The sequence below is a fragment of the Cervus canadensis genome, chromosome 21, assembly GCF_019320065.1.
Source record: "Cervus canadensis isolate Bull #8, Minnesota chromosome 21, ASM1932006v1, whole genome shotgun sequence".
Taxonomy (NCBI): Eukaryota; Metazoa; Chordata; class Mammalia; order Artiodactyla; family Cervidae; genus Cervus; species Cervus canadensis.
Window position 1 is genome coordinate 19586782 of NC_057406.1, and position 27939 is coordinate 19614720.

General features: G+C 35.4%; 2 protein-coding genes across 4 annotated transcripts; both read left to right on the top strand.

The window, feature by feature from the left end:
• The first annotated feature begins 5225 nt into the window (after nt 1-5225).
• On the top strand, nt 5226-14857 carry LOC122424062 (natural killer cells antigen CD94-like). 2 transcript variants are annotated; one of them, XM_043441705.1, is made up of 7 exons: nt 5226-5409; nt 6818-6910; nt 7258-7308; nt 9791-9865; nt 9967-10118; nt 12181-12284; nt 12385-14857. In XM_043441705.1, exons 1-7 carry the CDS (start codon nt 5403-5405, stop codon nt 12503-12505), a joined length of 603 nt encoding a protein of 200 aa, XP_043297640.1. In that variant the 5' UTR covers nt 5226-5402; the 3' UTR covers nt 12506-14857. The 2 variants fall into 2 exon arrangements, with proteins under 2 accessions (XP_043297640.1, XP_043297641.1); XM_043441706.1 differs by lacking the exon at nt 9791-9865.
• Nucleotides 14858-22456: 7599 nt separating this feature from the next.
• Nucleotides 22457-27935, top strand: LOC122424030 (natural killer cells antigen CD94-like). 2 transcript variants are annotated; one of them, XM_043441636.1, is made up of 6 exons: nt 22457-22665; nt 23543-23635; nt 23783-23833; nt 25551-25702; nt 26469-26572; nt 27369-27935. In XM_043441636.1, exons 1-6 carry the CDS (start codon nt 22659-22661, stop codon nt 27487-27489), a joined length of 528 nt encoding a protein of 175 aa, XP_043297571.1. In that variant the 5' UTR covers nt 22457-22658; the 3' UTR covers nt 27490-27935. The 2 variants fall into 2 exon arrangements, with proteins under 2 accessions (XP_043297571.1, XP_043297572.1); XM_043441637.1 differs by lacking the exon at nt 23543-23635.
• Nucleotides 27936-27939: the final 4 nt, after the last annotated feature.

Consider the following 27939-nt stretch of genomic DNA (forward strand, 5'->3'; position numbering starts at 1 on the left):
TTAGCAGTCTCCCCAACTAAACCAGTTCATTAAAATGAAAATTGATAAACAAGGTTTCAGTTATTTATCTTGCTTTTAATAATATCACTTCAGAGTAATAAAATAATTGGTGGTAACTATTTTACAGAATATGAAAACAGATTATGTGATGGTGCTTACATGAATTTACATATGTGATAAAATCATATAAAACTATATACACATATGGGGCTTTGCAGGTGGCTCAGTGGTAAAGAATCTGCTTACTGGAGATGCAGGAGATGTGTGTTTGATCCCTGGTTGGGAAAATCCCCTGGAGAAGGAAATGGTAACTCACTCCAGTATTCTTGCCAGAACAATCCTGTGGACAGAGGAGCCTGGTGGGCTGTAATCGATAGGGTTACAAAGAGTTGGACATGACTTAGTGACTGAGCACACACATACATTTATATATATATGGATATATATATATATACACACACACACATGTATGCATGTGAAATCTGAATAAGAGCTATCGATTCAACTAATGTTAGTATCTTGGTTTTGATGTTGTGCTCTAGTTATGTAAGTTATTACAAGGGAGATCCCGGTACTGTGTATTTTTCCTGTCAATTTATGTTAATTTCAAAATAAAAAGTGGAAAAAAAAAAGAGAGTTAACAGAAGTCAGTATGCTTATTCCCTTGGTGTTAACACTAACTATCCTCACTTTCCTGTCCTCCTTATATCTCAGCTACACTACTATTAATAACTCTTTCACTAAGGCAAAGTCTGCTATATTCTTAACAAGAGGTTCCTTCCACATCAGAAGCAGCAAATTCAGAGATAGTGGATGTGCTCAATGATTACAGATCAAAGCTCAGGGAACTCATTATGCCTCTATTATAGACATTCTTTCTTGCTGAATTTAGACTTGAAGATTTCTAACAGAGCCCCCCTAAATATGTACTTTAGTTGATTATAATAGGTACCCAATATGTACACAAAAAGATCATTCTCATCTTTTCACTGTGCTTCAAAATAAACTTGTACATGTAGATCAGTGGAAGATTCATTCAGAAAGAGTAAACTTGAGAAAATAGCAAAACAAAGCAAAGACAAACATGAAACATTATTGATAGGCATCACTACTTTCCTAAAGTTCATTCTAGAAGTTCAGCACTTTAAAGTTTCCTATAGATCATCATTGCTAGCCATTTTGTATTGGGTAGAGTTGACTCCACCTCAGTATCCAAGTGGATACTGTATCACAACTGGGCCTCCATGGATTTCAGTCAATCCGTACGTCTTATCTGTGGGCCGCAGTAGTAATGTGCATCTAACTTGCGAGCATGAATGCTTAGTAACTTCAGCTGTGTCTGACTCTTTGCAACCCTATGGACTGTAGCCGGTCAGCCTCCTCTGTCCATGGGATTCTCCAGGCAAGAATACTGGAGTGGGTTACCATTCCCTTTTCCAGGGGGTCTTCCCTACCCAGGGAGCGAATCTGTGTCTCTTAAGTCTCCTGCATTGGCACACAGGTCCTTTACCACAAGCACCACTTGGGAAGCCCTCACTGACACTGAAGGCGGAAGAAGAAGGGAACTACAGAGGATGAGACAGTTGGATGGCATCACCGACTCAAGGGACATGAGTTTGAGTAAACTCTGGGAGTTGGTGATGGACAGGGAGGCCTGGTGTGCTGTAGTCCATGCGATTGCAAAGAGTCAGACACGACTGAGCGACTGAGCTGAACTGAATTGAACTGACTAACCTGTGCTGTGCTACGTTTAATCACTCAGTCATGTCTAACTCTTTGTGACCCCATGGGCTGTAGCCCACCAGGCTCCTCTGTCCATGGGGATTCTCTAGGGAAGCATACTGGAGTGGGTTGTCATGCCCTCCTCCAGGGGATCTTCCCAACCCAGGAATCAAAACCAGGTCTCCCGCATGCAAGCAGGTTCTTTGCCGTCTGAGCCACCAGGGAAGTCCGAGAATACTTGAGTGGGTAGCTTATCCCTTCTACAGAGAATCTTCCCAACCCAGAAATCAAACTGGGGTTTCCTGCATTGCAGGCAGATTCTTTACCAGCATAGCTACCAGAGAAGCCCAAGCATCTAGTTTAGTTAGTGTCAATACGATGGAGAGGAATTCTTGGATCACTCTCACAAGGACATGACCAAAATAAACTAGACACCAAAAATTTTATATTATTCTGGTTATACACATTTTAAAAACAAGAAAAACTAAACTACAGTGTTAGAGGTCAAGGTGGTGGAGATATTTGGAAGGAGAAAGGGGGTAGGAATTAGAAAGCTAAATGAGCAAAAACCTTGAACATCCTGGAAATGTTCTATTTCTTGACTGATGTGGTAGTTACAAGGGTGTTACCTCTAATAAGTAATACACTTTATGATTTTATTACTTTTCAGTATGAATATCATGTTTTATTTAAAAAAGATAAGAAGGGAAAATATGTTGAAATCTTTTCTGTCTTATTTAAGTTTTGATATGAGGCAGCTCTATTAACTATTTCTCACCTTATAGTAACCACACTTCCACATTTCCAAGTCTATTTATCCTACAAGACTATACTCAAATTTTAATCTTATTATGATTTCTTTCTTCATTTCCTTCTGACATTGTCAATTCCTCCTCTGTGAAATATTTGTGTTCCAGAGTGGATTGGGAAGATTCAGGTGTTATCTCATCTGCAGATTGTCAGAATTCCCATGTATTTCAGTTAGAAAGTAGATATGAATCAATATTTTCTCAAGGCAGTTATTGCATCACTTTCTTTGATAGACATTGAGATATTCTACACAATTAAGTTGAACACTTAATCTGATTGTTAGACATTGAATGGAATTTTAAGTAAATTATCTGGTTATTGATTATGCTCTAAAATACTCATTATAGGGACTTCCCTGGCGGTCAAGTGAGTAAGACTCCAAGTTCCAATTCAGGGTGCCTGGGTTTGATACTTGATCAGGGAATTAGATCACATATGCATCAATGAAGATGGAAGACCCTACATACTATAATCCCACAAACTACAACTAAGATCAGTTGCAGCCAAATTAGTAGATAAATATTTAAATAAATAAAATGCTCATCATAAAACTGAAATAAGGTGACTTAAAAAACTATACAAATAACATAAAAGCTAAGTTTTCTGAAAAAGTGCATAAAACTCTTAGGACAACATTGTAAAGCAATTATCCTGCAAATAAAAACTAAAGAAAAAAGCTCTTAGGAAAATTTACAGTGAACAAAACTGGATCACTATGAAACATTAAAATAAAGACACCCGTATATCTGTGAAAATGAAATGATCATAATCATGACTAAAATGTATGTATTTAATATTTTTACCTGGTGATATGTCAAAAACAGATTAGGTTCATGTTTTGCACTTTAGGTGATTAAAGATAAAAGAGGCAATCATGCAGATAAAAAAAGCAATCATAATTCTAATGTCTATACAGTCCATGGAATTCTCTAGGTCAGAATACTGGAGTGGGTAGCCTTTCCCTTCTCCAGGGGATCTTCCCAACCCAGGGATCGAACCCAGGTCTCCCACATGGCAGGCACATTCTTTACCAGTAGAGCCACAAGGGAAGCCCATATTTAGCTTTAATATAGGATAAAATTTCAATCTTGTCCATTGCTGATTCAACAACTTAAGCTGAATTGTAACAATTTTACCTCTTTTCTATTGTCCATTTTAAAATGATATAGTTATTTTCCCATCTCTGAAATAACATATAGAATTATCTTAGAGTCAATAATTTTAAGAGAAAAGATCTTTCTATGGGTACATTCAAAACCTGTACTGACTCTACACTGTTGGACTTAGTGCTTTATCCACAAAGTTTCATTGAATTCAGACATCTTGAGATGAAACTGCTAGTAATTTGAGAAGGAAGTGTTGCCTTAAGCATTTATGTTCTGACAGCTCCTATGATGAATGCAGTTTGATGGTAATTCATACTCTATAAATGAATAGGCAAAAAAAAAAAAAAACCAGAAAGAGGAGTCATCTGATTATTCTCTTACCGTAAAAGAAAATTGTTTTGGAGCATGAGGTTGAATGCTGACTCTGATATCATGTGTTCAAAATGCAAGGTGCCCAAAGTTGCATTAACAAAAGTAAATATATGAATTCTGTGTCATGGGGCTGCAGGGACCGGGATTCATTTTATGTAATATAGTAATATTATAATGCTTAAAAATAAACAACATAAATAACAAAAAAACTTGAGAATTTATTTTGTATTTGGATGAATGGTCGATTATATTTCCGGACACTTAACCGTAGATCAAGGTCTCTGTTATTGGTTCTTAATCTGCCTATCTGCCCCCATCTGAAATTCCTACTATTAAGGTTATGCTTCTGAGGACAAAAATATGTGATTTGAATTATCAGTCTCTTATCTGAATTAAATACACAATAAATGATTATAATAATTAATATATTAGTAAAAATAAAGAGTCCAGTATTAAAAGAAATTTTCAATGCTAGTAACAATGAAGCACTAAGTGTGAAGGCTTAGACCAGCTGAAGCAGTTGTAGGGTATAGATGTGTGTGTGTGTGTGTTTTAGGACAATCATGGGAAGTCTTCTGATTCTACCTTTTATATCTTTGCCCTCCATACCTGGGTTAAAGTGGCAGAGATCAGAAGCACAGAATGAGAGGTGAAAAGTTCCAACCACTCTGTACTAAAAATAATAAATGAAAATCAACACAACTTATAGACTCAGAGAGATAGGCTTGATTTGAAATACAGGTTATGCGTGCTCTAGAGAAAGACTACCAGGGTTTCAAACGTAAGTAAACTTGGTTTAGTACTTTAGCTTTATTGTACCTTACTTTTCTCATTGGTAAAACAAGCATATTTATTTATCTTTATTATTGAGTCATATCCAGGGATAAAAATAAGCTAATATATTCCTTGTGACTTAATCTATATTTGACACAAAGAAAATAATAAATATTTCTCCTTATTAAAAAAGGAAAATTCAGTGTCAATTTTTTTACACGAAGTAAATTTACCTTTGGTTTGCCCATATATTCCATTTTCCAAGTAATTTTTTTAGATGACTTTGATGTTCAAACATTAGAAAAATTTTTTTCCTCTCACTGTATTTTGTGATAGTCAAAGGGTCTGCATTATGCAAGTGCAGTGAGAATTTCCTGTATTGTGGTTCCTGAAGCATTTTAGAAGACAATGATTTTACTGTCTCTTTTCATACTACACATCCATGTCTCATCGGCAGAAGAACTGAACACACTTTGATACACAGTTTTTCTTATTTTAAAGGATTTCTTCACAACTTTCCGGTTCCTTAGCCTCCAGCTTAGCTTCTAGATCTAATCTCATTTCTTTGAACCAGCATCCATCGTGTCTTACCTTCACTGACATTGGACAACATCTCACATGGCAGGTATGTGCATCCCAAGTCATAATATGAAAAAAATGAAAATAGCCGGGAAAGATATCTCATGAGCATGGCTGATTTCAGGGAATGCTTTAATAAGAAGGATGCAGTTTTAGGCTCCCCATGTTTCAGCACTTTTTACTTCAATTTCATTTTTCTGATTCTTCATTCTGTAACTTAGCAATGACTTTGTGAATCTTCGTCAACAGATTTAAAGAGTCGATTCTGACAAGGATAGCTCTAAATTCTGATTGGGATCTGAATTTATGAGGAAAAAATGCAAACAATATAATTCTAGCTTGGACATAAATAGAAAATGTTAAATGTTAATGACTCAATGCTTGAAAGTGCTTTTTTACATTCACCATTTGTGTTATGACACCCCGGAATCATCCAGATTAACATTTTGACATATTGCATTGTTATTCATGACACCACACTTTGGGGTGCATTCATGTTAATGCAGAATCTCCTGATGCTAGATTATTCTAGGGAAAAGGTCCGTAAGCAAGCAATTTTTGGCATGAGAAAATGTAGTATATGTGAAAAATGTTTCCTGTAAAAATGAATGTTTATGTCATAAGTTAATGTGCTGTGGAAATAAAGCCAAGCTCTCAAGGTATTATCTGTAGGTTGATCGTGGAGCCTCTCACCACACCAGGTCCAGAGTACTCACATGTCTTCTCTTTCTGGTACAGCCTTTACAAAGCTATCAGCAGCTTGACATTTCTCAGAGCAGTGAATATGTTGAGATTAACAGAAGGTCATGCTCCCAAAGGATGCCTGGCATGCTGCAATCCATGGGGTCTCAAAGAGTCAGACACAACCTAGACTGAACTGAACTGAACACACCCAAGTATTGAAACAGTTTCGTGATAATGATAGAATATGTTAAATGAAAGGCTCTGGGTCTAGAAAAGCTTTCATTCAAATTCTGACTTGGATACTTAATAGCTTTGAACGTTGAGAAAAACAGCCTTGTTAATGGACAGTAAGTTTTCTGATCTACCTAATGGGAGTCATACATTCTGTCTTATGATTTTGTTGCTGTTGTTTTTGTGAAAATAAATTCGTTATATCAGCCCATTAAACAGAACTTGGGGCCTGTTGATCTCTTTTTACTACAGATCTCTAAGCTTCTTTGCCAAATTAAAAAATTAAAGGTAAATACTGAGATAGAGAGGATGAAGAGGAAAATATATGGATAATCTCACTGAAGAATAAAGTACATTATATAAAAATGTTGGTAACAAGTGGAGTTCTGAATGGGATATCTTCATTTTCCAGCATTTTTCTGGCAAAATGATTGGCTTATCAAGCAAAAGAACTTTTTGGATCCTTTCACTGGTTTCTGCTTTTAAGAATTCCCATGTTTTTTTCTTTAAATCATTACCTTATCTTTCTTTCTTTACAGGTTTTCAGACCACTCCCTGGAGGTTGATTTCTGGGGTTTTAGGAGTAATATGCCTTTTGTTGATGGCAGCTTTGGGAGTTTTGTTGAAAAATTGTAAGTTTTTATAGTCAAGGCTTTATAAAAAAAATCAAAATTGTGATGAAGCTATCTTACAAGAAAAGTTTCATTTTGCTAACATGTAAAAGATCCTGATGCTGGAAAAGATTGAAGGCAAAAGGAGAAGGGGTGGCAGAGGATGAGATGGTTAGATAGCATCACTGACTCAATGGGCATGAATTTGAGCAAACTCCCAGAGAGAGTGGAGGACAGAGGAGCCTGGTGTACTGTAGTCCATGGGGTTGCAAAGAGTCAGACATGGACTTAGTGACTGAACAGCAACAATATTTTGTTATTTTGTAAATGTTTAGCTGACAAAGTAAATTTCTTATCTTTTCTTACAGCACTTACTAAACAAAGTGTTCAGCTTGGACCCTCCACAGAGCTCAGTGAAGGTTGGTTTCACACTTTGGAAAATTTTTGTGTTGGTAGAGAAGGAAATAAACAGTTTATTGGTTTTCTTACACAGAAGTTTGATGGAATATTACAGTCATACCAACTGATGTGGCAATTGTAGGATAGTCCATTTCATTGTTCGTTTAAGAATTATTAAACATGTATTAAATGTATTAATAAGAAATGTATACTATTTATATATTTATATAATTAATATATACTATTTATATAATTAAATAATAAGAAAATTATTATATTGAAATGATATATTTTCCAATGTGGTGATCATGCAAAAATAAACACAAAAATTACAGTAAATATTATAATTAGCAAAAATAAATTGCAAAGAAAAAATGGCAAAAAATAAGTTGCAGTAAATAGTCTAGCTAATTCTAATTACCTGCTTGTGTTTGTTGATAACCTTTACTTTTATATCTCTTTACCTTTACCTCTGCTTCTTCCATAATTTAAAAAGTAATATGGAGATTAATGCAATTCTAAACTTTACTTAACCAGTGAAAGTCAGCTCAAAGTCCTAGTTTTTTTTTTTTTGAAATAGAAGATCTTTTATTTGCTCTTCAACCCACTGTACTCTGGTTTCTGACCCTATCACCCAACAAAAGTCCAAGTTTTTAAATGTATTTTTGTACTCAGATGCACTCCAAGCTGTCTTCTGTGTTCATATATCTCTTCACTTGTATCATTTTCTCCCCTGAGCAGTTTTCCAACTTTATTGAGATGCAATTGATAAAAGACATTGCATAAATTTAATGTGTGGGGCTTCCGCGATGGCTCAGCGGTAAAGAATCCCCCCTACAACACTGGAGACATGGGTTCGATCCCTGGGTGGGGAAGATGTCCTGGAGAAGGAAATGGCAACCCATTCCAGTATTCTTGCTTGGGAAATCCAGTGGTCAGAGGAACCTGGCGGGCTACAGTCCATGAGGTCGCAAAACAGTCAGACACAACTTAGTAACAAGTTTTGTGTACAATGTGCTGATTTGGTACACTTATTATTGCAATATTATTATCCCAAAGCACTCACTAACATCACCATTATGTCACACAACTATCATTCTATTCATGGTGAGAACATTCAAGAACTACTCCTGTGGCAACTCACAAGTAAGTAATATGGTATTGTTAACCTTAGTTACAATGGTGCACAGTAGATTCCCAGAACTCATTCATTTTCTAACTGGAGAAGTGTATACCTATTTTTTTTTTTTTTGGTATTGACCACAAAATGTGGCTTGTGGGATCACAGTTTCTTGACCAAGGATTGAACCAGAGTCCGGGCAGTGAAAGTTTGGAATCTTAACCACTGGATTACCAAGGAATTCCCATGAACCTTTCAACAGACCCATTTACCCCACATCCCATCCCCTGGTAATCACCATTCTATTCTAAAATTTCAGCACCATTCATTTGACAAAGATTTGACTGTTGCTGAGGACTTTATCACTAGTGAACTGAATGGTCCAATTTCAAGCTAATTATTCTTTTATTTTCATTTTGAAAATAAAGTATCCAGAATTCTTTTTTTTTTTTTTTTTTTGATCTTCTGACTGCACCACGTGGCATATGGCATCATAGTTTCCCAACCAGCGATGAGAAACTTTGCACTGAAAGCCCAAAGTCTTAAAGACTATTCCACCAGGGAAGTCTTCAGAATTCTTTTGTGACTCAGGAAATGTGCTAAAATGATTTCCTTCTTTACATATCTCTTTCATCTAATTTACTTTTTCTTTCTTTTTTTTTTTTACCAAAAATTTGCTTTCATTTTGCTGTGATTTATGTAAATGTTGTCTTTGATCAAAAGCAATACTCACCCCGAGGCATAGGAGCAGTCACAATTTTAGCATAGATGTAAAAGACAAATGGACAAAGAAAAGGACAAAACAGAATGCCAGCATAGTCTACTTTTAATTACACAGCAGCGATCAACTTTGGGTAGCTTTCTCAAAAAGGTTCTTACCACTGTCCCCCATCCTACCATCTGCTACACTGTATCTGAAGATACTTAATTTCTTTGTATACTTACCCAAATTATCACTAAATATAGTTCATAAATGATTGAAATTTATATAATTCTACCCCTATCTCTAGAATATAATCTCCATGAGGAAAAAGGGTCATGTCTGAGTTGTTCAAATTAATATTCCCTGAACTGTGGTGGATGCAGTAAATTCTCAAAGGATATTTGTAGAAAAGATTCATAAATAACAAATGATTTTTTTTGGTTGCTGATTTATTTATTTTTAAATTTTTATTTATTTATATTTTTTGGCTACATCATGAGCGGCATGTGGGAACCTTCTTTTTTTTAAAAAAATTTATTTATTTATTTTAATTTGAGGCTAATTACTTTACAATATTGTAGTGTTTTTCTGCCATACATTTGCATGAATCAGTCATAGGTGTACATGTGTCCCCCATCCTGAAAACCCCTCCCACCTCCCTCCCCATCCCATCCCTCAGGGTCGTCCCAGCGCACCAGCCCTGAGGGCCCTTTCTCATGCATCGAACCTGGACTGGCGATCGATTTCACATATGGTAATGTACATGAATAACAAATGATTTTTGAAAAATAAATAGCACTGAACAAAAAATTGAACCTCCAACGTCATCTAGTCGTGTTTTATTTTTTCTCTTAGAATCTGGCTGCTATTCTTGCCAAGAAAAGTGGATTGGCTACCAAAGCAACTGTTATTTCATTTCTAATGAATTAAAAACATGGAAAGACAGTAGGGATTTTTGTGTTTCTCATAATTCCAGTCTACTTCAGATACAAACCAGAAATGAACTGGCAAGTATTTAATTCCGATTTTCTACATTTTCTTTGACTTAAGAAAATATATTATCTATGTAAGCTGAATACTTTGATTCGTCTTTAATCAGATAACAAGTGGATGATTATATTTGAACTAATATCCTATACTTTGAAACCGTCACAAAATCAACCCAAAATTTCTCAAAGATTTACATTATAGGAGTGTTGACAGATAAAATACAGATAAAGTTTTAGAAAGAATTCAAAGTAGAAATAAAAATAACCTATTTTAGCTAAAAATAACATTTTTAGCTCTTTAATTGAATTTCTAATTTATTTTGTAATTATATGGCTTTTGTTATCACTCTTGGGTGTAATGTGAAATGTATATGTAGAATATTATAAAACAATTAGCTCTTTGGTAAAGGTTCTCTAGCTCCCTGTAGAACCTGTGCTAAGACTTATCCCTCAATATGCTGTTGATTTGGGATCAGACTTGACTGATGGTCCCCTATGAAGGAAGTGCTCCATGAAAACTCTAACACCCTTTATGACATTTTTCATTCCTTCAAGAAGTGGTATTCCTTCAAGAGACTTTGTGGTATTTTTTCCACAGAAATGGATTTGATGAATGAGAAACAAGAAGCAAGTGACTGACTACACCTCCTAAATTAGAAGTTAAAATTGATTTTAGTTTGTATTAGTTTGGTGCAAAAGTAATTGTGGTTTTGCCTTGTTGAAAATTGCTGTTGGATATTGGAAAACATTCTTAAATAAATGTGATTATGTTATATACCATTTAACATGCATTTCTCACTTTATTTATTTATTTATTTTTGCTAGTGACATCACTTGCTGTTTATTTTATATTTATTTTAGGCTATAGAAACTGTTAGACAAAGAGCAAATTTAAGCAATTTTTAAATTCAAGTTCAAAATGGGTTATAAAGCAGTGGAGACAACTTGCAACATCAACAATGCATTTGGCCCAGGAACTGCTAACAAAAGTACAGTGTGGCAGTGGTTCAAGAAGTTTTGCAAAGGAGACAAGCGCCTTGAAGATGAGGAGTGCAGTGGCCGACCATCGGAAGTTGACAATGACCATATGAGAGGATCATCAAAGCTGATCCTCTTACAACTACACAAGAAGTTGCCCAAGAACTCAGCATTAACCATTCTGTGATCATTTGGCATTTGAAGCAAATTAGAAATGTGTAAAAGCTCTAAAAGTGGGTGCCTCATGAACTGATAGCAAATAAACAAATCATTATTTTGAAGTGCCGTCTTCTCTTATTCTATTCAACAGCAAACCATTTCTCAAGTGGATTGTGATATGTGATGAAAAGTGGATTTTATACAACTGGCATTGGCCAGCTCAGTGGTTGGACCAAGAAGAAGCTCCAAAGCATTTCTCAAAGCCAAACTTGGACCAAAAAAGGTCATGGTCACTGTTTGGTGGTTTGCTGCCCGTCTGTTCCACTATAGCTTTCCGAATCCATTACATCTTAGTGAAACCATTACATCTGAGAAGTCTGCTCAGCAAATCGATAAGATGCACCAAAAACTGCAATGCCTGCAACTGGCATAGGCCAACAGATAGGACCCAATTCTTCTCCATGAAAATGCCTGACTGCAGGTTGAAAAACAAACACTTCAAAAGTTGAACAAATTGGGCTACAAAGTTTTACCCCATCTGCCATAGTCACCTGATTTCTTGCCAATTGACTACCACTTCTTCAAGCATCTCCATGAGTTTTGCAGGGAAAATGCTTCCACAACCAACAGGAGGCAGAAAGTGCTTTCCAAGAGTTCGTCAAATCCCAAAGTATGGATTTTTATGCTACAGGAATAAACAAACATATTTATCGATGGCAAAAATGTGTTGATTGTCATGGTTCCTATTTTGATTAACAAAGATGTGTTTGAGCTTAGTTATAATGATTTAACATTTATGGTCTGAAAGCACAATTACTTTTTTATACCAACCTAATAGAATTGAAAAACTGAATCTGATACTGGACACTGACTTTTTTAAAAGTACATGTTTCCTAGAGCAGGTTTGAAATAGGTTAATGTGTTGGTCTCTCTTTCCAAGCAGGATTTTATGAATTTCAGTACCAGTTATTACTGGATTGGACTTTCTTACAGTGAAGAACATCATGCCTGGTTGTGGGAGGACAATTCTACTCTCTCCCAAGATCTGTAAGTTTCTGGTATCAAAACTTTTTCTGTTCTTTTTGAGTTTATACTTGGATTTGATCATTCCTTTTCCCATATACTAATAATTTCTTCTTCATTACAGAGTTCATTTATTTCGCACTGTAAATCCAAAGAACTGCATAATATATAGCCCAAGCGGAAGTGCTCTGGATGAAGACTGTGAAAGTACTAATAGTTACATCTGTAAGCAACAGTTTATTTAGGTGTTTCTTGGGGCAGAAGTATTATGCAATGAAGATTTACTTAGAATGGCAGCATATTATTACTATCTATTTCTGGGATCTGTAAAGTGTTTCAAATTGTGTCTTATCAATCAAATAATTTTCATATATTTGAAAACATATGCTTAAATTTTTTTATCAATACATGATTGATATATAAATTATATTGGTTTTAGGTATACAACATAGCAATAACTAGACAATAAGTCTAATTAACATTTATCATTGTTATAATTACAATTTTTTTTAGTTACAATTTTTAAATTTTGCAATGTGTTTTAAAATTGATGAAACTTGTGTACCTACACTGAAATTATAGAGTCAAGATAAATAATTTCATGAATACTTAATGTATATGGTCAACTGTGAATTTCATAACTTATACATCTATTCTTAGAAATTCTCTCTGCTGAAATTTAAATAAAACCTAATTTCTACCAAATAATATATATCAAAATTGTATCAATCTTTTGTATGGCCTACTAGGTTGAAAATTCCCATCCTGATCTCTTTTTTCTGGAAGCAAAAATAGCTTTAATGCTCTTTTTAAATTCTTCCTGGATATCCATGCATTTACATCTTCTAATTTAGATCTGCAGTTGCATTATAGTAGTTTCTTCCTGTGCATCCCAGGGTTCAGAGGGTTTCACATTTGTGTGTCTTCTCTTGATGTTACAAAGTTCCGCATAAGACTTGGAAGTCTCTGCCCAAGTATGTAGTCTCACAGATGACTTTCATATTTTGGTAAAGGAAAGGTAACCTAAGCCCTGATCACATAAATATAGAGTCTCATTTTGCTCCATAGATCTTTCTTGCCTTATGCTTATCTATCTGTAAAAAAAAAAAAAAAATCATCCTTACATGTGCTTTGAAGATTTTAATCTCTCATCAATCCCAAAAATCTTTTCCTAAAATTTATGTAATAAATACTGAATAATTACACTTTTGAGGGGTACAGGGAGCAGTTCATTTTATTGAGGGGTTTTCGAATAGGTCAAAGAAGGATTGAGAACATAGTGAGTTCTGATGCCTAGGACCTGAATGGGATTTTCCTAACCTCAGAGATATCAAAACCCAAGTCTCCCCCTTTTTACAACTGCTGCATATAACTAACCCAGTTTCAAACCCTGGGTTGGGAAGATCCCTTGGAAAAGGGAATGGTTACACGCTCTAGTACTCTTGCCTGGAGAATTCCATGGACAGAGGAGCCTGACAGACTACAGCCATGGGGGGGTCACAAAGAGTCAGACAGGACTGAACAACTAACACTTTCACTTTTATACATCTTAAGAAATTTGTTTTGACATCTCTATTTGCTTTGTGATTTTATACATTAATTAAATGGTAATAATTAAGAACCTAAAGTTGATTTTAAAAATACTGAGTCAAGATGAAGAAGGAACCTCTTATGTTTTATTTCTCAAAATATAATAGTACTACAAGTTGAACTCTTCACATTTTCATATGAAGGTTGACTTAGGAAAAATGCACTTGTTATATTATGAAAATTACAAGATAGACTAAAGCATCTTTCAAATGCTTAACATGGACTAAGCAAACATGCATTGCACTTTATATATACTTGAAATGTTTTGCCTTTGCTGCTTATGTGATTTTCATAATAATAACATAGTTTTAATTGAATATAAAATGAACATTATAAACAAAGTTACACCGACACACACCATCTTTTTTATCACTTCCAGAATGTAGGGAAAAGGAAATTTAAAAAAATCAAAACTATTGTATTTGTAACAAACATCTTATTTAACTGCTTTCTTAGAAAAAATTCAAATCTCATCTGACTAAATATGGAGCCTCTTTTATTTTAATAAATCTTGCTCATTTCTCTATCTCTAGAAGACTAAATGTATCCATGTTTATTTTATATCTTTAATAAATATTCATTCAATTGTGTCAAGCTCTTTGTGACCCCACGACTGTAGCCCCCCAACCAGGCTGCTCTCTGTCCATGGGGTTTCCTAGGCAAGAATACTGGGGTGGTAGCCATTTCTTTCTCAGGGGATCTTCCTGACCCAGGGATCAAACCTGGGTCACTTGCATTGCAGGCAGATTCTTTACCCTCTGAGCCACCAGGGAAGCTTCAATAAATACTACACAAAAACATTTGAAACCACTTATATTGTTGTTGTTAAAATGTATGTGTTTCTACTCAAAATATAAAGACTAAGAAAATTATTTTGAAATTTCCTAATTTTATTGGGTTTTGTTAAACTTAATTTGAGTCTCCTGCTTTGAAGCCTTGGTTCATGTAATTGCCTCCCAATTTTTCTCGAAATAAAAATAATTTATGTTCTGGTCTCTTAAAATCCAGCACTTTTTGTTTTTCTTGGGTGTTTTGTTCATCCTTCTCAATAAAGGAGTCATTCACATCTCTTTTTTTCCCTGATCATTCCATAAACTCTTTCCCTAAGCATCAAATATCATATACTGTAAAACTCACTTTTATGATGTTACACATATATCTTTGGAAACCTGCATTGATATTCTTCAGTTCAGTTTAGTTTAGTCAGTGTCTGACTCCTTGCGACCTCATGAACTGCAGCAAACCAGGCCTCCCTGTCCATCATCAACTCCCAGAGTCCACCCAAACTCATGTCCATTGAGTCGGTGATGGCTTCCAACCATCTCATCCTCTGTCATCTCCTTCTCCTCCTGCCCTCAATCTTTCCCAGCATCAGGGTCTTTTCAAATGAATCAGTTCTTCACATCAGGTGGCCAAAGTATTGGAGTTTTAGCTTCAAAATCAGTCCTTCCAATGAACACCCAGGACTGATCTCCTTTAGGATGGACTGGTTGGATCTCCTTGCAGTCCAAGGGACTCTCAAGAGTCTTCTCCAACACCACAGTTCAAAAGCATCGATTCTTCGGCACTCAGCTTTCTTTATAGTCTACCTCTCACATCCATACATGACTACTGGAAAAACCATAGCTTTGACTAGAAGGACCTTTGTTGATAAAGTAATGTCTCTGCTTTTGAATATGCTGTCTAGGTTGGTCATAACTTTCATTCCAAGGAGTAAGCATCCTTTACTTTCATGGTTGCAGTCACCATCTGCAGTGATTTTGGAGCCCCCCAAAATAAAGTCAGCCACTGTTTCCATTGTTTGCCCATCTGTTTGCCATTAAGTGATGGGGCCAGATGCCATGATCTTAGTTTTCTGAATGTTGAGCTTTAAGCCAACTTTTTCACTCTCTTTCACTTTCATCAAGAGGCTGTTTAGTTCTTCTTCACGTTCTGCCATAAGGGTGGTGTCATCTGCATATCTGAGGTTATTGATATTTCTCCCAGCAATCTTGATTCCAGCTTGTGCTTCCTCCAGCCCAGCATTTCTCATGATATACTCTGCATATAAGTTAAATAAGTAGGGTGACAATATACAACCTTGATGTACTCCTTTCCCTATTTGGAACCAGTCTGTTGTTCCATGTCCAGTTCCAACTGTTGCTTCCTGACCTGCATACAGGTGTCTCAAGAGGCAAGTCAGGTGGTCTGGTATTGCCATCTCTTTCAGAATTTTCCACAGTTTATTGTGATCCACATGGTCAAAGGCTTTGGCATAGTCAATAAAGCAGAAATAGATGTTTTTCTGGAACTCTCTTGCTTTTTTGATGATCCAATGGATGTTAGCAATTTGATCTCTAGCTCCTCTGCCTTTTCTAAAACCAGCTTGAACATCTGGAAGTTCACAGTTCATGTATTGCTGAAGCCTGTCTTAGAGAACTTTGGGCATTACTTTACTAGTGTGTGAGATGAGTGCAACTGTGTGGTAGATTGAGCATTCTTTGGCATTGCCTTTCTTTGGGATTGGAATGAAAACTGACCTTTTCCAGTCCTGTGGCCACTGCTGAGTTTCTCAAATTTGCTGACATATTGGGTGCAGAACATTCACAGCATCATCTTTTAGGATTTGAAATAGCTCAACTGGAATTCCATCACCTCCACTAGCTTTGTTTGTAATGATGCTTCCCAAGGCCCACTTGACTTCACATTCCAGGATGTCTGGCTCTAGGTGAGTGATCACACCACACTGATTATCCGGGTCATGAAGATCTTTTTTGTACAGTTCTTCTGTGTATTCCCACCACCTCTTCTTAATATTTTCTGCTTCTGTTAGGTCCATACCATTTCTGTCCTTTATTAAGCCCATCTTTTTTTTTTTTTTTTTCATTTACTAGTTGGAGGGTAATTACTTTACAATATTGTAGTGGTTTTTGCCATACATTGATATGAATCAGCCATGGATTTACATGTGTTCCCCATCCTGACCCCACCTCCCACCTCCCTCCCCATCCCATCCCTCTGGGTCATCCCAGTGCACCAGCCCCGAGCACTTGTCTCATGCATCCAACATGGACTGGCGATCTGTTTCACACTTGATAATATACATGTTTCGATGCTGTTCTCTCAGATCATCTCACACTCACCTTCTCCCATGGAGTCCAAAAGTCTGTTCTATACATCTATGTCTCTTTTTCTGTCTTGCATATGGCCCATCTTCGCATGAAATATTCCCTTGGTATCTCTCATTTTCTTGAAGAAATCTCTAGTTTTTCCCATTCTATTGATATTCTTAGGTTGTATCTAACTGTATATTTCAAGCATTAATAATACAATTGAGAGTATATGATTTAATTTTACCATTTCACCACACAGAATGCCAATGTAAAGAAACCTTTTCATTTATTTCTTGTTAGACAATGTGACTATCACACCACAGCCAGTTTTACTCTTGAATAAAGTGAGAATTAGAAGAAATAAACTTGTCATACTATGATAGATGCAGGCTTCCCAGGTGGCTCATACGGTAAAGATTCTGCCTGCAATGAAGGAGACCTTGGTTCAATCCCCAGGTTGGGAAGATCCCCTGGAGGAGGGCATGACAACGCACTCCAGTAAGCTTGCCTGGAGAATCCCCATGGAAGGAGGAGCCTGGCTGGCTATAGTCCATGGGGGTCACAAAGAGTCAGACATGACTGAGCAGCTAAGCACCCATGTAGATATATATTAAGTGCCATCTTTCAAAACATTTGAAACCTAAAGTTATGAATCATTTCTTGGAGACTTAAATCTTTTGTTTTTGTGTATTATTTTGCAGAAGCAAAGCATGGACGTGTTTTAAATTCCATAGTTCAGAAGATCTTATTAGGAAAGTCAGTAATTCTTCTCCCTATTTGTCATTACTCTGGTCCTGCTCCAAGGGCAAACTAATTATTATTCTGTTTTTTTCTACTTTTATTAGCTTTCTGTATAAAAGTTGGGAGAAGTATTTTTTACATTTCTAGCCCAGGATGAATCTTGGAATCTAGCAAAATCAAGGTTTGAAATATTTTTCTAATTGACCATTAGGAGAGTTCCATTCTGTTTTATTATTGTTGTTTTTGTTGAGGGCTTATGAGGCTTATTGGATGTTACAAGAAATAAGGGTGTAAAATAGGATGGATCCTATCTCTTTCAAAGGCAAATTATCTCCAGATAATAATAATATGAATAGTTAGAATATGGCTTGGGGGGGGGGAAATGCACAATACCCTCCCATACAGAGAATGTGTCATCTTCAGGAGTTTCCCAATTTTCAATAAGGATTCAAGAAATTGATGAAAAGTGCTGACTCAAGTGGCAAATGAGTATCACGACCATTGCATCCTCTCTACTCACAGCACACTCTTTCCCACAAGTTGTACTCAGTCTTGCCCCTCCGACCTCTTTTTATCTTCCTCCAATCCCCACTGCATCATTACCTTATTCTCCTATGCCTCTGGTCAGGAGAGAGTGGAGTCATGGGATTATTCTCTTATTATAAGAAAAAGTAACTTTAGACCATGAGGTTGAATGACCGATTGTGACATCACTTTATTAAAATGCTAGGCACCAAGAATTGCAAAAGTAAATATACAATTTTTTTTTGGTCACTGGAGGCACAGGGGCTGGGAGCCATATTATGTGTTTGACTGTTTCCAACTGCAGCTTTTCTGAACTCCATACCACCTTTTTCCTGGCTCAGAGGCTCAACTAACACCTGCTTGTGGGAAGGTGGCTCTTCTCTTTCCTACGGTTTGTTAAGTGTCTGGTAGTTCTGGTGCTATTCTGCTTCTGTTGTTAAGTCTGCCTTAAGATCTGACCAAGATAATTCATATTTCATAGAACTGCACTGAAGGCAACGTCTCAAGGTGTGAAATTTGAGACAAGAAAAGAAGAAAAGCTGGATAGTAATCCACTCTACCTAGTTTACCCAGAAAGCTTAAAGAATGTTGCTGTGCCCATACATATTTTAGATTCATATCCATTGTTTATATGCTAGTATGTGCATACATACAAACACACACATACCATCTCTTTTTAATCATCCTCTAGAGTGTAGGGAAAAGGAAATTTTTTTTTTTTTTTTTTATATATTCTAAGTTAGTACATTTTTTTTTATTTTTTTTTAATTTTTTTTTCCAGTGGGTTTTGTCATACATTGATATGAATCAGCCATGGATTTACATGTATTCCCAATCCCGATCCCCCCTCCCACCTCCCTCTCCACCCGATTCCTCTGGGTCTTCCCAGTGCACCAGGCCGGAGCACTTGTCTCATGCATCCCACCTGGGCTTGGTGATCTGTTTCACCATAGATAGTATACATGCTGTTCTTTTGAAACATCCCACCCTCACATTCTCCCACAGAGTTCAAAAGTCTGTTCTGTATTTCTGTGTCTCTTTTTCTGTTTTGCATATAGGGTTATCGTTACCACTTTCTAAATTCCATATATATTGTTAGTATGCTGTAATGTTCTTTATCTTTCTGGCTTACTTCACTCTGTATAATGGGCTCCAGCTTCATCCATCTCATTAGGACTGGTTCAAATGAATTCTTTTTAATGGCTGAGTAATATTCCATGGTGTATATGTACCACAGCTTCCTTATCCATTCATCTGCTGATGGGCATCTAGGTTGCTTCCATGTCCTGGCTATTATAAACAGTGCTGCGATGAACATTGGGGTGCACGTGTCTCTTTCAGATCTGGTTTCCTCAGTGTGTATGCCCAGAAGTGGGATTGCTGGGTCATATGGCAGTTCTATTTCCAGTTTTTTAAGAAATCTCCACACTGTTTTCCATAGCGGGAAATTTTTTAAAAATGAAACTATTGTATTTGTAAGAAACAGCTTATTTAACTGTTTTCATAGCAAGAATTCAAATCTCATCTGATTAAAAATGGAACCTCTTATATTTTAATAAATCATGGACATTTCTCTGCCTCTAGAAGACAGTGAAATGTATTCATCTCTATTTTATCTTCTTGTAATAAGGATTATAGAAATACATTTGAAACCACTTATACTGTTGTTGATAAAAATTTGTGTCTCTACTTAATAAAGGTTAAGAAAAATTATTTTTTAAATGTCCCAATCATATTGCATTTTGTTAATCTTAATTTGAGCCTCCTGTTTTGAAGACACGGTTCACACAATGATTGCCTCTCAATTTTTCTCAAAATAATTTATCTTCTGGTCACTTTAATTCAGCACTTTTCCCATTTCTTTGGCGTTTTTATGTTTATCCTTCTTCAGTAAAGGAGTCCTTTACTTCTCCTTTTCTTCCCTGATCAATCCAGTAAAAACTTTCCCAAAGTATCATGTCATACACTGTAAAACTCACTTTTATAATATTGTTACATATATATCTTTAGAAACCTGGATCACTATTCTTATTTTGCTCTAAATGTATATTTCAAGCACTGATAACACAGTTGGTGAGTATGTGATTTGACTTCACCATTTCACCATACAATGTGCCAGTGAAAAGATTTTATTAGTTCAGAATCTTCTTTTCTTTTCCCAGGGAATTCTTCCTCTCCCTTAAAAAGAAAATAATTTGCAAGTTGATGCTAGCAATTTTCTTTCCACTCAGAGAATGCACCCATTTTCCAAGTGGTGAGATCAAAACAAATTTCTTATTTGGGACCCTTTAAGTATATACCATTACTATATTCTGGAAGATTGATAGGCAAGGAAGAGACTTCATAATTAAGTGGACATTCATTAATTTTCTCCAACTCTCGGTTCAGGTTTGAATGGTCTTTTAGTTACTGGAGTCAACATGGGCATTGGTCAAGGGCATGAGTAAACTACAGAGGAGAAAAGTCGTTCCTACGGTGAATACTTGGGGAGAGGAGATTCTGCTGAGAGCCCTGCATTTTCTGGAAGGAGAAACAAACACGTAAGTGAAGCTGACATCTCAGTGGAGCTTCAGTCTGGGTTCTCTCTGCATCAGACCCCTCCTGATAAAGTTTGAGTGAAAAGCATATTTGGAATGTGTGTGGATAAAGGAGGGAGTGTTAATACAGGAAAGAGAATGTAGAACACAATAAAAGTCATTCTCTTAATCCAGATACTAAAGAAGGAGACTGGAGGCTAACGCTATTGAGTGAACCTGGTGAAAGGGGAAAAAGATAATGCTCAAAACTGCCTCATATTCAGGTCACGGTTGCTGGATTAGAGCAAATACTGAGACTCGTTGGTTAGGGCCATCCCGGTGAGAATTCCTCAGCACTTCTGGACTGTCAGGTGAGAGCAGCAGAACTTTCAGCAGTTCTAGGAGGGAAAATTTGCACTTGCTGATTTGCCGTAGTTTACAAATATTCCGAGGGATGTGGGAGGGGAGAAGTGACGACATTTGCTTCAAGTGGAGATGTACGGTAGGGAAACTGGTACAAAAACAGTTCAACTGCCCTTGTGCAAAAGGGGATCAATCAACCAGTGCTGACAGCACAGAGAGAATTAGAGGATTTTATATGTATATAAAATCTACACATATGTGCATATAAAGTCCTCTTTAATCACCTGACTTCTCTGGTGGCTCAGCAGTAAAGAATCCTTCTACAGTGTAGCAGATGCTGGAGACATGAGTTCAGTCCCTGGGTCAGGAAGATCCCCTGGAGGAGAAAGTGGCAACCCACTCCAGGATTCTTGCCTAGAGAATTTCAGGGCAGAGGAGTCTGGCGAGTTACAGTCCATGGAATCGCAAAGGGTTAGATACGAATGAGCAACTGAGCCCACATACGTATGTAAAACATACACATACATGTATACACATGTACATATGTCTACCTATCGGTACCTACCTTCTACTCTATCCACCTATCTGTCTATCTATCTATATCTTTTGTGTGTATATTCATGAGTACATTCAGATATCTTATTTGTGACTTGACATTTACATTGTTACAATCCAATCTTTGATGGATTTTTATCACCGAGTTAGAGAACTAAATGAGGGAGAGAGAAAGAGCAAGGGAAGAAGAAGGAGAAGAAGGGAGAAGTCCCTCTGATTCTACTACTTTTATTTTGCCTTCCGTACTTGGGTTAATAAGGCAAGAACGAGAAGCACTGCATGAAAGCTGGAAAGTTCCAACCACTCTGTACTAAAGAAAATAAATGAAAATTAACAAAACATATAGAACACAGAGAGAGAGAGAGGCTTAATTTGAAATGTATCTCATGTGTGCTCTAGAGATAGACTACCAGGGTTTCAAACATGTGACCTAGCTTTACTATACCTTACTTTTCTCATTGGTAAAATAAGCATATTTATTTATATTTATTGTGAAGCCACATTCAGGGAAAAATAAGCTAATATATGCCATGTGCTTCATGTTTGACATGAGGTAAATAATAAACATTTTTCACTATTAAAAACGGAAACTTCTGTGCAAAATATTTTTTGTACTAAGTACATTTTCCTTTGGTTTGCCCATATATTCCATTTTCCAAGTAACTTTTTAGATGACTTTGATGTTTGAACATTAAAAAAAAAAAAAACTTTCCTCTCACCTTATTTTGTAATAGTCAAATGGTCTGCATTATGAGGTTCAGTGAGAATTTCCTGTATTGCGGTTCCAGAAGCATTTTAGAAGATAGTGATTTTACTGTTTCTTGTTCATACTGCACATCCTTGTCTCATCAGCAGAAGATACAAGCACATTTTGATTCACAGTTTTCCTTTTTTAAAATTTCTTCACAACTTTTGGGTTTTTGGTAGCCTTCAGCTTAGCTCCATGGACTAACCTCGCTATCCTTGAACAAGCATCCACAGTGCCTTATCTACGTCGACATTAGACAACATCTCACATGGCAGGTATGTGCAGCCCAAGTTATAAAGTGAAAAAATAAAAATAACCAAAAACATATCTCCTGGGTATGGCTAATTTTGGGCAATATGTTAAGAAAAAATGTATACAGTTTTAGGTTTCTCATATATCAGCACTTTTTAATTTCATTTTTCTGATTCTTCATTCTGTCACTTAGAGATGATTTTGTGAAGTTTTCTCAACAGATTTAAAGAGTGGATTTTGGCCAGGATAGCTCTAAATTCTGATTGAGATATAAATTTACCAGGAAAATTATCCTAGGTTTTCTAACCTACCTAATGGGAGTCCTGTGCTCCACCTTGGGATGCTTATGTTGTTGTTACCAAAATAAGTTTGTTATCAATATATCAGGGTTTTCCTGTGGCTCAGACAGTAAAGAGTCTGCCTACAATGAAGGAGACCCATGTTCAGTCCCTGGGTTGGGAAGATCCCCTGGAGAAGGGAATGGCACCCCCTCCAGTATTCTTCCCTGGGTAATTCCATGGACTGAGGAAACTAGTGAGGCACAGTCCATGGGGTCACAAAGAGTTGAGTCCATAAAATGGAACTTACTGCCTGTTTATCTCTTTTTACTACAGATCTTTCAGCTTCTTTTCAAATTAAAAAAAATGGTAAATACATTGTACTGAGACAGAACTGATAAAGAAGAGAAGGTACTGATAATCTCAATGAAGAACAAAGTACATCATGTTGAAATGTTGGTATTGGGTAGAGTTCTCAATGCACTGTCTTCATTTTCAAACATTTTACTGGCAAAATGATTGGGTTATCAAACCAAAGAACTTTTTGGATTCTCTCACTGGTTTCTGCCTTTAAGAACTCCTGTATTTGATCTTTAAATCATTATCCTATCTTTCTTTATAGTTTTTCAGACCACTGCATGGAGGTTGATCTCTGGGGTCTTAGGAGTAATATGCCTTTTGTTGATGGCTGCTTTGGGAGTTCTGTTAAACAATTGTAAGTTTTTCTAGTCAAGTCTATATAAAAAGATTAAGATTGTGATGAAACTATCTTATGATAAAATTTTGATTTTTCTAATATGGAGTATTTTGTTATTTCATAAAACAGTGTCTGATAAAGTAAATTTCTAATCATTTCTTACAGCACTTACTAAACAAAGTGTTCAGCCTGGACCCTCCACAGATCTTCAGGAAGGTAGGGTTCCTACTTTGGAAATCTTTCTTGTTGATAAAGAATAAAATAAGCAGTTTCATGTTTTTCTCACACAGAAGCTTGATGGAATATTATAATCATAAAAACTTTCCTGCTAGTTGTAGGATAGTCTTCTTTCATTGTTCACGTAAGAATTGATTAGATTTTGTCAAATACATATTATTTATATATTTAAATGATAAGGAAAATATTACCCTGAAAAAAAATTTTCCAATGTAAGTATTCATGTTTAAGTAGCAAATAAAAAATACATTATATTTTTATATTTATATTATATACATATACATTATATTTACATTAAAGTAAATATTATAGCCAATCCTAATTACCTGATTGTGTTTGTTTATAACCCATACATTTATATCTTTTTACATTTACCTCTGCTTCTTCTATAACTCAGAAAGCAGCATGGAGATTTTTGCAGTTCTAAACCCTACTTAACACTTAACCTGTGAAAGTCAGCTCAAACATCTAGCTGTTGTTTTTTTTTTTTTTTTTCCTCGAACACTCTCCAAGTTGTTTTACTATCTTCTTTGTTCATATAGCGCTTCATTCATATCTTTTTTTTTTCCTGAGCATTTTCCCGGCTTTATTAAGATACAATTGACAAATTATATTGTGTAAGTTTAATGTTTGCAGTGTGTTGATTTGATATACTTATTATTATAATATTATTACCACTGTAGCACTAACTAATACCTCCATCATTTTGTTTCTGTTTGTGGTAAAGACAAACAGTAGTTTAAGAACTACTCCTATAGCAACTCACAAGTATTTATACTACAATACTGTTAGCTCTAGTTATAATGGTGCACAGTAGATTCCCAGAATGAATTCATCTTCTAACTGAAAGCTTATATTTAAAAAAAAAGAAAATTGTTTTGGCCTTGTCTCACAGCTTTTTGGATTTTCGTTACTCTAACACAAATTGGACCCAGGTACTCAGCAGTGAGGGCATTGAGTTTTAACCACTGGGCCACCAGGAAATTCCCATGTACCTTTTGACCAACATCTCCCTACTTTCCCCACATCTCAGCCCTTGTTAACCACCGTTCTACTCTACACCCTCAAAATTATTTATTTGACAAAGATCTGAATGCCTGCCGTGTCATAGAACTTTTATCACTGAGGCTGGTTAGTACTGAAGACATGATCACTAATATATTGGGTGGTCAGACTTCTAGCTAATCATTTTATTTATCATCATTTTGAAAATAAAATATGCCGAATTTTTCTCTCAGAAAATACGCTATAATTCATTCTTCCTTTTAATACTTCTTTCATCTAGTTAACTTTTAATTACATAGAAGAAATCAGCTTTGGACTACTGCCTTAAAAAGGGTTCTTCTAATCACCTCACATCCTACAATCTGCTATACTGTATTTGAACACAGTGAATTTCTTGTGTATACTTACCCAGATTAGCATTAAAAATAGTTCATAAAAAAAATAAAAATAGTTCATAAAGACTAAAACGCATGCCATTCTCTATCTCTAGAATATAATCTCCATGAAGAAAAAGAGTCAGGTCTGGGTTGTTCAGATAAATATCTGCTGATGTGTAGTGTATGCAGTAAATTCTCAAAGAAGATTTGTAGACACAGTTAATAAATAACAAGTACTTTTTGAATGAGAAAGTAGCACTGAAAAGAAACTGGATCTCCAATGTCATCAAGTCATGTTTTATTTTTTCTCTTAGGATCTGGCTGCTATTCTTGCCAAGAAAAGTGGATTGGCTACCAATGCAACTGTTATTTCGTTTCTAATGAATTAAAAACATGGAAAGACAGTAGGGATTTTTGTGTTTCTCATAATTCCAGTCTACTTCAGATACAAACCAGAAATGAACTGGTAAGTATTTAATTCTTATTTTCTACATTTTATTTGACCCAGAAAAATATATTATCTATACTTTGATTCAAGTCTTTAATCAGATAGCATATGGATGATTATATTTGAACTAATTTCCTATACTTTGAAACCATCATAAAATCGAGCTAAACTTTCTCTCAGGTTTACATTATAGGAGTGCTGACAGATAAAGTATAAGAAACTGTTTAGAGAGTATTCAAAGAAGAAATAATAGGTCATTATTTTTATTCCAACAACTTTTAACTTTTAGTTCTTTAAGTGAATTTATAACTGATTTTGTAATTATACAACATTTGCTATCATTTGGGTATAATGTGAAATGAATAGGTAAAATATTATAAAATAATAACCCAACTCTTAATAAAAAGTTCTTAGCTTCCTGGAGAAACTGCGGTAAAGATTTATCCCTCCAGATGCAGTCGATTTGGGATCAGATTTGGTTATTGATCCCATTTGAAGGAAGTGTTCCATGAAAACTCTCACACCCTTTATGACATCTTTCATTCCTTCAAGAAGTGAGATTTTTGTGGGTTTTTTTTTTTTTTTTTTTGCCTCCATAAATGAATGGGTTTGGTGAATGAGAAATAGTAGGCATGTGACTGACTCTTTTTCCCAAATTAGAAGTTAAAAATGATTTTAGTGTGTATAGTTGAAAAACTGATGCTGGACACTGGCCCCTTTAAATGTACTTGATTCCTAGAGTAGATTATAAATAGATTAATATGTTGTCTCTGTTTCCATGCAGGATTTCATGAAGTTCAGTACCAGTTTTTACTGGATTGGGCTTTCTTCCGGTGAAGAACATGATGCCTGGTTGTGGGAGAACAAATCTACTCTCTCCCAAGATCTGTAAGTTTGTGGTACCAAAACCCTTTTTTCTGTTCTTTTTGAGTTTATCCTTGGATCTGATCAGAGAATTTAATATCCAGGACCATTATAACTAAGATATCCTATTTTGGGCATGAAACTATAAAAAAGAGAATAGATACAACATAATAAAATTTTTAACCACATGCACAACATCCAAGTGTTTGCTCAAGAGCTTTCGACATATGATTTTGTTTCCTGCCTTGGTACAAGCGCTTGGATATGTATGCATATGTACAGATTCTCACATGTATGAAAGCAGTCCAGAGAAAACAGTATGTCCATTATTTTTCTTATTCTGTTGGAGACCGATATTCTCAGCATTGGCCGATGTTTCAAATATTCTGAGTTTATTTCCAGTATATTTGTAAGCTTCAAATCTCATTTTCATTCTTAAATATGAGATTTAACAGCATCATACATTGAGAAATTTTATAATCTGATTTCTTCCTGGACTAGACTTAGTTAATACATTTTTAAACAACATAGAAGCAAAGAATTTTAAACAACATAACACATATCAAAATCATTAAAAACAACAACAAAACCAAAAAATCTCCAACCTCAATGCTATTGATTATTGAGCATACTGTGTTTTGGTAACATTGTACTCTGAAATTGTGAAAAATGACTTGAATGAAGAAGATAATGACTCAAGATGTAATATCTCATTCAAATGTTTTTAAATGTTCCCTAATTCTATCATTTAGTAAGAACCGCATCTTTGAATGTTTTCATTTCTTGTTCTTGTATATTAAAATTTTCTTCTTCATTGCAGATTTCCTTTCCCTAAATCTGTAAATCCAAAGTACTGCATGATGTATAACCCAAGAGGAAGGATTTTGGATGGACACTGTGGAAAGAAGTTTCGTTATATCTGTAAACAACAGCTTATTTAGATGTTTCTTGGGGCAGAAGTGTTGTGCAATGGAGATTCAGTATTACTTAGAATGGTTACAAATTGTATTACTTACCTCTGGGATCTTTAAAATGTCCCAAATTGTGTTTTATCAATCATATAATTTTCATGTATTTGAAAATATATATTTAAATTTTTTATCTCTATGCAATTGGTATATAACATTATGTTAGTTTTAGGTATACAACATAACAATAACTAAGATAGTATGCCTAATTCATCAACATATATAGTTACAATTTTAAAATTTTGCTATGTGTTTTAAAATTGATGAAACTTGTGTACCTACACCTGAAATTATAGAGTCAAGATAAATAATTTAATGAATGTTCAATGTATATGGTATGGATTCAACAATTTATGCATCTATTTTTGGAACTTCTCTCTGCTGAAATTTAAATAAAACTTAATTCAGGCCAAACAATATATA